Source organism: Zootermopsis nevadensis, unplaced genomic scaffold (assembly GCF_977971745.1).
Source record: "Zootermopsis nevadensis isolate Lab colony 2312 unplaced genomic scaffold, Znev_1.0 Znev_ptg000021l, whole genome shotgun sequence".
Taxonomy (NCBI): domain Eukaryota; kingdom Metazoa; phylum Arthropoda; class Insecta; order Blattodea; family Termopsidae; genus Zootermopsis; species Zootermopsis nevadensis.
The window spans coordinates 16,858,551-16,868,108 of record NW_028259153.1 but is presented as its reverse complement, the minus strand read 5'-3'; the positions used below and the strand labels follow the sequence as shown (position 1 = coordinate 16,868,108).

The 9,558-nt window shown below is 36.5% G+C and overlaps 1 protein-coding gene across 7 annotated transcripts in view; it reads left to right on the top strand.

Annotated features, from left to right (window-relative positions):
- LOC110839191 (uncharacterized) overlaps nt 1–9,558 on the top strand; it is a 49,441-nt gene that overhangs the window by 5,627 nt on the left and 34,256 nt on the right. For 5 of the 7 annotated variants that reach the window (XR_015536115.1, XM_087352506.1, XM_087352505.1 and 2 more), the window contains exons 2-12: nt 269–388; nt 1,050–1,154; nt 3,033–3,173; nt 3,846–3,988; nt 4,570–4,744; nt 5,807–5,930; nt 6,271–6,528; nt 7,020–7,157; nt 7,617–7,891; nt 8,614–8,845; nt 9,063–9,197. Coding sequence is in view for 6 of the 7 variants with exons in the window: in XM_087352506.1 (XP_087208632.1) it covers nt 291–388; nt 1,050–1,154; nt 3,033–3,173; nt 3,846–3,988; nt 4,570–4,744; nt 5,807–5,930; nt 6,271–6,528; nt 7,020–7,157; nt 7,617–7,891; nt 8,614–8,845; nt 9,063–9,197 (1,824 nt within the window). In the remaining variant the exon portion in view is untranslated. Of the gene's footprint in view, nt 1–268; nt 389–1,049; nt 1,155–3,032; nt 3,174–3,845; nt 3,989–4,569; nt 4,745–5,806; nt 5,931–6,270; nt 6,529–7,019; nt 7,158–7,306; nt 7,389–7,616; nt 7,892–8,613; nt 8,846–9,062; nt 9,198–9,558 lie in introns of those variants that run through there. The other 2 variants (XM_087352504.1, XM_087352507.1) reach the window with 2 other exon arrangements.

Sequence of the window (9,558 nt, the reverse complement as noted above, 5' to 3'; positions counted from 1 at the left end):
GAGAGGTGAGCGCTTATATTATTTGCAGTTATCAAAGTGCCGGTGCTGAACAGATGTATAAATTAGTTCTGCTGTATCTGAGTATATCTACGGCTCATCGTTTGACAACAGCATAGCAGAGTGTGCAATAATTGAACATCGCAAATAATAATGATGGCAAAATTTCAAAGGTGTCGACGTATGAGTGGGTTTGATTGATGTGCAGGAGATACGCCAGATATTTAAATTTTGTGTCTGGTCATGTGCGTTTTGTTGCCATCTATTCCAGACGAAGTGTACGTCACAACGTAATGCATCACATAATTCCCTCATCGAAAGGAGATCCGCTGTGTCCCCTCGGCTTCCACCCTCAGGTCCGGTGGCCCACAAGATGTAAGAGGTGTTTTAGGTAAGTAGACATCTCCCATATAGACTGATCGACTAGCTTTAAATAGATGTGGGGTTCTCACGGCGAGGAGTATGAAGTTGGTCGTCTTTTGGGTCGTAGTCTGGTAAAAGTTTTCCGACGTTTCAGACGTATTTGCTGCCTCTATTTTTACACATCGCCATTCTGATGGTGGCAGCAAGAACCTCTTAAACGTCAGTAAATTTCTACTAGACTGCTCGGCGTTACAATCCAGAAGACGGCCATCTTCGTGTTGCTATGTAGTTCACACTTTTGATGTACAGATAGCGTCTAGCTACCTTCAGATTGATTTCATTTTGATTTAAAAACTGTGGGACTCGTCCCGACGTATGTCTGAAACGTGCGTCGATGTGAAATAAACGTAAGATCCCACGTGATATTCATGCATTTGTGCACGTTTCTCCCTTTTCTTATTTTAAGACTATTCGCTATCGGACTGGCTCCGACATATGGTCTAAATGTGTCCTTGTAAGTCACGGACCGTGCATTTCCTTAACATCTTCAATTTCACGGATGTCGCAGTAACATCCATACTTAGGCAAATTGTAATCGGTAATATACAAGGAACTCATTCATCGGCCCAATATTTTAAATGTATCAGTCGTTCGGATATTGACGATGGTGTTTCTTCTGTGATCCACAGAGACTACAAAGAGCATGGCTATCGTAAGGACCAAGACGCGCTCAAGAGGGATGAGACCACGGTGTCGTCTCCCAGTCTGTCAACCTGGAACTCAGTCTCATCACGGTACGCTTAACTGAGCAAGCAGCCAACACAAACATATTAAAGTAGTTAACATTCAGACAGCGTTTAAAAAATTCGGCAAGTGTTGTATTAGTGTTCGTACTAAAAATTCATTCTCCGTCCTCAAAGCCCAAAAAGAATTATTATTTCATATTTTGTTGATTTGTAACAGTTCTGCAACGAGAAAAATAAAAGCTGATTTTTACATCGTCTTTCGGATTTTGCTAAAAAAATCTCTCTATATAAAAATAATGACATTACAATATTAAAACTTAAAATCGCATTATTTGAAAAAAAAAAAGTACTTTTTATTCATCTGTGACCTTCGTTCAAAAGCTCTCAGTAGCTCAGACTCCAATGCCAGCGTCTAATGATAGGTTGATGGCTGAATGATGAATCAGAAAGTATACAGAAAAAGCATTTGTGGCCTGATTTAAAGAACCGTGCCAGAATTTGCCTGGAGGGTCTGGTATTGTTACTTCACTTGAATCAAAATCGAAATTATCGATATTTTGAAAAAAAGCTAATTGTAGAAAAAATGGTGCATGATATGAAATATGGTTTTCATTACAATCTACTACTTCTGTTGGACTTCATATTCTGTGCGAAGTTTATTTGATAAAACGCTAGAAAATTAAATCATGACCTTCCAGTTTCTTATACGTAGTTTGATTAATTTTGTAACGATAAAATTTGTATCTGCAATGGAAACAATTCAGGAACAACTTGGTGTACTAATTTACAAAGGACGAATTTAGCAAATAGATGTACTGCAAGTTGGATTAGCCTTTCCACATTCCTTTAAATAAGACTTTTCCGCATTTGCTACGATGTCTTCCACGGAGATAATCCCGTTGCCATCAAACAGGTCTTTGTCAAAGATATGCACTGAAATCTAGTCCTGGAAATGGCATATCATATTGTTGTGGTGAGCTCTTGTAGAAACGTAAATAAATACGGTTAGGTTATAAATACCGGCTGTTGTTTACACATGTCAGTAGCGATCAGTAGGATGTTCACAACACCCAGACGTTCCGTTGACGCAAATTCAGTCGAGAAGTTAGGTGCGAGGAATGTTTAGATTTTCAGTGAGACATATTAACAGAAGTGAAATATCCGTGTTTAAATTTCCCATGCAGTCATATTTATCAAATTCCTAAAAATAACAGTTCTTCATGTAACGTCTTGATACACTCTCGCCAATATCAGAAACCGTAAATTAGGACTTAATTATACAGATTAGAAGTCTGTAACTACTGGGTTTTTAAATTATGACTAACAAATTTGTCGAGTTTAGTTCTGTTTACATTGTTACTTGTGAAGTACTTACGTTTAGTACTGAGTGAATTCTGCTTCTGTCCCAGATAGCAGTCAAGCTCTGTACGTGAGATTTCAGGTTCCCAAGCTTTCAGTCTGCCTAATGCGAAATGAAATTACACGCCCTCCTTTCAGGTTATTTTTGGTTGTCCTTTGGGCCATTAAACGAGGGCGAAAATACTCGACAATATTCACAATACCTCCCCTTAATATTTAAGTCACAAGGGGCCGGACACGGTTGAGAGACCCGACCACTTCAGTACCCTGAGGACGAGGACAGAGATTGACCTCGAAACGTTGGTCTCTTCATGTTTCAACCACTTGACGGGGCTGATAGCCCGAGAGGATTTTATTGTACACAGTCGCCGTGAAAGCTCAAGATCATACTTGTATTTTATTTGTGTCGGAAGATGGCTGTCTTCTGGGTTATATTGCCATCTGATGACTCTTCGCTCTGATGATGGAGGTAGAAAGGACCTCTGAAACCGCCATCTTCAGACTCACTGCCATGAAAACCTCAAATCATACTTATTTGCGTGCATTCCTCATATTTTTCACATCTAGTTCTCGTGATGGCAATCGGAGTGACAGCTCTAGCAGCACAAACAGTGGTGTCAGTACTCGTAATTGGAGCAGTGGTGGCTCTTCAGGTTCACGAGGGGAAGACAACTCCAAGTATGGCAGCAGTGGTACACTCACATCCAGGTATATTTTCCTAACAGTTTAAAATTTTGTCTTGCTGTTTCAAAAATATTGCATTATAATACTAAGTTCAACTCTGTTGGACTTATTATTATGGTTCAAGTGATACGAACTACCTCTAAGTATATATTAAAACTCGGTACTTGTGGGTTTTCGGGACGCATTGCTTTAAAAATAGGTTAGGTTAGGTTAGTTGTCATTTATTTAAATCAAATATAATAACTTTCAAGTATATGTCATTTATCCACACACATGAACCGAACCTAACCTAACCTAACCTAACCTAACCTATTTTTAAAGCGATGTATCCTGATAACCCACAAGTACCTAAATCTCATAATTGGGTACTACGTGAAGATTGAGACAAGCAACCTCCAGAATGTATATGTATTTTTCCAAAAAAGTAGAATGATTGGCTAATATCCAAAGGTAATGCTTGCATTAAAACAAGAGTGGGTATTCAGACATACAACATTATAGTTATTATAACACACAATGTTTCTTTACTTATACATACTGGTATTGCTGCTCGCGCTTGAAGTAGGACAGTAAAGTGGGATTCAAATGATTTTATGTTATGATGTGACGAGAAGTAAATAATGTCAAAACTTATTATATTTAGGGTATGAAAAGGGTGCTGATATATATCAAATTAAAACAAAATACATTTCCCAGATTCAGCAGTGGAAGGCCAGCTGCATCTTGGACTTCAACACCTGATCTGGGAAACCTGAATGACGATACAAGAGCAGATATTACCACAGTCAGTCTTACACTGCCTAGAAGGAGAAGAGTACCACAAGTGGACACTGGACAAGGTACTTAGATATTCTTGAATTTTTTTATTGTTTTTACATTGCTCCCTTTGTGTGTGTAAAATCCTACAGACAGGTCTGAAATTAGAAACAAGATATAGAAACATATTATTTTGTCTCTGGAACAACTTTGGTTCTGACTATAAGAATCAAATTTGAAAAGTTTTATGCAAGATTTCCATCATATAACCAACTGTATATTCATTTATGACACACTAGTAGCCATATTTAAATTATTTTTAAAGCTAAATAATGTAAGAATAATTTAGACCACATATGTAAGTACCAAACCAGGAAAATGTTAAGGAGGTGGGATGGAGTTAAGCTTTATCCATTCTGTACCTTGACACTAGATGGAGGTTGTTACCTTCCTGATGGGAATTAAGCCCAGGTTCAAAACTAGTGACTTTGCTGGCTAAGTTGTTCTTCTAAAGACTGAAAGTCAGAGTTTTGAGGTAGTTTTTTTTTGACTTTCACTGTGCCACTGAGTCAGGATCGGTGTTGGGACATAGTAAGCTCATTCTTATATCTTGATAAACGTGAAACATTAACTCATTCCAGTCATTTATGTATCCATTAAATAGATTCTCCAGAGCCAGTGGTTTCAGATTCCTTTACACTACGCCATCATCAAACACCCTTATCAACAGCAGAAAATGAAAAAAACAGCACAAGCACTTCTAGTGCAGCTGCAGCCAGTCATACCACCACTCAGCCAACGAAGCAAACTAGGTCCTCAAGAAGAAGTATGAGCCAAAGGTAAGAATTATTTGTAATTTTGAAGAATTTTGTATAACAAGGATTAGACAGGCAGGACATGTACAATGCATGCAGGAAACAAAAGATGCATACAACATTGTGGTATGAAAACATAAGGTAGAGAGGTTAGTATGATGAAACAGACATAGATGGCAGGATGATGATAACTCTCTTTCAACCCACCTTATGTGTTTGTAACACCTGATCTCTTACTTAAAAAAGTAGTTATTTTATATATTTCATGATAAGATATCTTGGGAACTAAAACAAGTATATGAATGAAATACTGCCCTCATATATTTATGATCCATCAAATTATCAACACAATAATTAGCTTTCCTGCAGGTGCCACTAAGAAAAGGAAAAAAATAATCCAATACTTTTCATCACAAGAGCCAGGAATGAATATTGTACATATAAAGATTCATTTTCTAGTGTTTAGTTCAGGAGGGCTAACAATTTTTTTTAAATAGGTTGTGACAGTGTGAATTGTACTAAATGACAGGCATTTGTGATAATGCTAATGAAGTTTTTGGTTCTGTAGTAGAATTACATTCTTTGATCACAGTGACAGTGTAAAGAAGTTCAAATGGCAGATATTTGTGATGTTAGCAAAGTTTTTGATTCCATAACAGTAGGGAATATTTTTATCACATGTATGAGCACCAACTAATTAATGAAAATTCTATACCAGGAAGTTAAATTGTTGTACAATCATGACAAAATTGGCAAGCTAGAAGTAGGGGATTTAAATGCAGTGTACATATTTTATTGAATCCAAAGCTCCTCAAGATAAAATTCCATGTAGGAAAGACTGATTTCAGATGGAAATTGCTATTCAGTATGTAATTGTCTTTGAAAAGAATTATACCTTAATTTCACTTGACAAGTTTATTGTGTGTAATATGTAATGATTTTGTGAAGTTTAAAGAGTGTGACTGGTAATTAAGTAATAGTTTCTGGATATGAAGAGGTGACAGAAACTGGAACAAATTAACTGCTATACATTTTTATGAAAGTGTCAGTTTCATAAATAATTAATCTCTGTGATAACACAAAAAGCAGCACTGGTACCAGTGGTGAGAATAAGGACGTTGGAAAACTACGTCGATTGAGGATACAGTCACTGAAAGAAGTGCATTCTGTTGAGGAACCCACAAACCCAGAAGTGGAATTCATCATTCAGGTGAGCACTGTATTGAAGATAGAGTTCTACAGTGATCTTTATTCCTTCCAAATCACATTTATATGCGGTATCTGGAAGCTGGTAGTTGAGTTTACTGGACATGTATCTCAAAATGATTTACTAAATCTTCAGTATAGATAATACAACATTGTACCACTTGTGGACTATTTTTCTATGGAGTTTCTGTGAAGATTGAGACACTGGTCTTTGTTAGGATAAGTTTTCGTTTCCTCTGTCAATGTTGTTCTTTCCAACCATAATTTCTCTGCTGTTTCTGCTTCATCAGTTTTAAAACTGAAGTTTGACTAAGAAAGGTGTTATAGCCACTTTTCTGCTTCAGGTTAAATCTTCTAAAGGAAAATCATCTTCTAGTAAAACTAAAAATGCCAGTGGTAATGGAGCTAACAGCATTAGTAGTAGTACAGATGTCAAGAAGACATCAGGAACATTATCCTTACAAGGCTCTAGTTCATCTGGAAGTAGTGGCAGTAGTGGGACCAGTGAAGAAGAAGGAGACAGTGATGATGATCAGTCAAGTGTAGCAGGGACTGAGACAACAGAGACAACGCTAGTTGACAATAATGAGAATGAATTACAGGTTTGTTGAATTTATTGTGTGTGGATGGTTAAGTAGCAGATATAGATTTAAATTGTGGTGATGCCCTGCTATTGGAAAATCAAATATAAACATGAAAAATAAAATAAATAAATAACAAGTGTATTCAAATTTAAAAGTCACTTTGCTTACAAGTTTAATGTAGAGAATTAACCGAATTTACTGATTGTTGCAGTTTTGTATTTGAAAAGTTCTGAATTTGAATATTAGCCCAAAGCCTAATTACCTTAACAGGATTTTTATGGATTTTCTTAGCTTGCTTTAGAAAAATACTAAGATAATGTTTTATAAGAGACCATGATAACTTCCTTCCATATCCTTCCCAGTTCATCATTTACAGTCATCCTGCCATTCAGTACTATGAAACCTGTACAGTTAAGAAAGTATTTAAATAAACCACGAATCAAAATGTCTAAAACCAAAATTTGGTTTTTGAAAACATTGGTATAATGTATAGGTTGTCTGTTTCACAGGAGCAGATTGATAGCTTGAAGCAGGAACTGGAGACAATGCGAGCACGATGTGAGCGAGTGGAGAGGGAGAAGAGTGACATATTGCTGCGTCGGATAGCAGCCTTGGACACAGCTCCCAGCAAGACTGCTGCTTCTGAGGTACAAAAATTTAATGGATTTCATTAGGTTTGTTATCAAATAAAATAAGAATGAACTTGTTACACCATTTAGGGAAATGGTGAAGTGTGTCTATACACAATGCCATAAGATTTTATAGGAATGTGGAGGTTTAACTCTTGTTTTCTAGACCTCGCATCAGTCGAAGGTAAATGATCAGCTTCGTGCCCCAGCTATTTTGTGCGCAATGACAGGGTCTTCAGGAAACAATAGGTAAGAGGCTAGATATTCCGTAGAACCAGTCTGGATACAGTGGTGGTAAGTATAAAGGTCTTTGTCAAGTCCAAGAATCAAACCCAGCCTTCCAGTTTTTAATCAGTTACTTTTTAAATATGAGACCATTAAGAAACCCATTAATCAGTCAGTAATCTAGTAAATGAACAAATAAACAAAGTAATGTTGCTGTTTCCTCAAATTGGGAATGTTTCATTGTGATCACAGGTGCTGAAGCTGCAACAGAAAGTAAATGAGTTGCAGAGTCAAACAGAAGATCTGCATGATGACAAAAAGAGTCTGAATCTGAGAGTCAAGGAGCTGGAAGAGGAGCTGGGGAATCGACCTGACAAGATGGCCACACAGCGGACTGTTGATGAAATGCATACCAAATTACTGGCTGCTGAGACACTCTGTGAGGAACTGATGGATGAGAATGAAGACATGAAGAAAGAGCTCAGAGATTTGGAAGAAGAGATTGAAGAAATGCAAGACAATTTCCGGTAATAAACCTAAATTATCTTCTTTCATAATAATTGGGTGCTTTGAAGCCTTTTCCATGGTTCAGAAGTGAAACTGGTCTCCTTATAGAGCTTCTTATAGAATATCTGTTTCCTCTGGGAGTACATGTATGCCATTTTAGAAGTTCCATCTTCTTGCAACCTGTCTACATGTAGTCTCTGATTTAATGTACACTCTTTTATGTCATGACCTTTATTTGTTTTTGTAGTCTTATTCCTTATTTATTCTTTTTGTAATTGGTCTCAGAATCTGCACATTTGAGATTCCTGAGATCACTAGTGGGAGTAATTTTATGAAGAAAAGAGGTAAGTTGTGCGATACAATCTTTGTTGGCCTGTAGGGTCCCAAATCCTAGAGCTTTGACACAGAAATTCAGAACTTTATTTCTAGACCACTGGGTTCTTATTTCAGATTATATAAGCTTAAATTCAATTTGAACACTAGAGTTTCATGACTGTCTACAGGTTTACAATAATGGTTTATTCATTATATCAATATTATATTGAATGATTTCTTTTAATTTAAGCATATCAGTATAACAATAACAAATCATCTTAAGACAGCAATGCAGCAAATGTGTATATCAAGTAAACTTCAGTCAAGTAAATTTCAATATCCAACATAATATTGGTATAATTAGTGCCTCAGTTTTCATTACTCCTTTAAAATACTAATGTCTGTATTTCTTGTGGGTTGTACATAGAGAGGACCAAGCAGATGAGTACACGTCACTAAAGAAAGAACTGGAGCAGACAAATAAGAACTGTCGTATATTGTCATTCAAATTACGCAAAGCAGAAAGGAAGACTGAACAATTAGATGCAGAAAAGTTAGAGGTAGAAAGGAAGTTCAAGGAAGTTGCCGGAGGTCAAACAGGCCTTGAGAAGGTTGAGAGAATAAAACAGTTGGAGCAAGAATTGGCAGTTGCTAATGAGGTTAGTGACACATAAAATAATTATTTACAGACTTTTTTGTCAAGAATCAATTGCCCAGATAAACTTTTCAATTACACTATCAAATGACCAGTCTAATCTTTGTTATATAAGACAGAAACTGTAAGATTAATTTTGACCAAGATCTGGAATATACAGCCTGTTATATTCTATGTGTGATACGATATATACTAGCTATTAAATAGTTTATTTTTTTCAGGTGGCAGTCCGCTTGCAGAAAGAACTGGATGAAACAAATGCCAAGCTGAAAGCCAAAGAAGAAGCAAGTAATAAAGAAACAACAAAGAAAAAGGCTCCTATGCTGGGAACAATTGGAAAAGTTTCTTCAGGCGAGGTTAGTTGAACAATTCCCATATCTTATAAGTTATCTTCTTTCATTGACATTTCCAACAGTGTGAGTAATCCTATGATAGAGACTTTCCTTATTTTCTGTATCCTTACATAAGCATTTTTGTGTCTGTGTTCAGTTTTCGCTACTCTGTTTCTTATGGGAGAGGTTCAGATTTTTCATTGTTTCTCATAAACAGAAGTGTGGATGAGTGTCATTTTCACACAGCCATTTTATGGAGATGGACAAGATGGTACATGTAGTGAGAGAGTAACTCTACCAGATGACCTGATATGTGATGTTTAAGATGATTCATTGACAATTTACGATCAAAATCCCATGCAAAGTTAGAACAACCCGTGTTTAT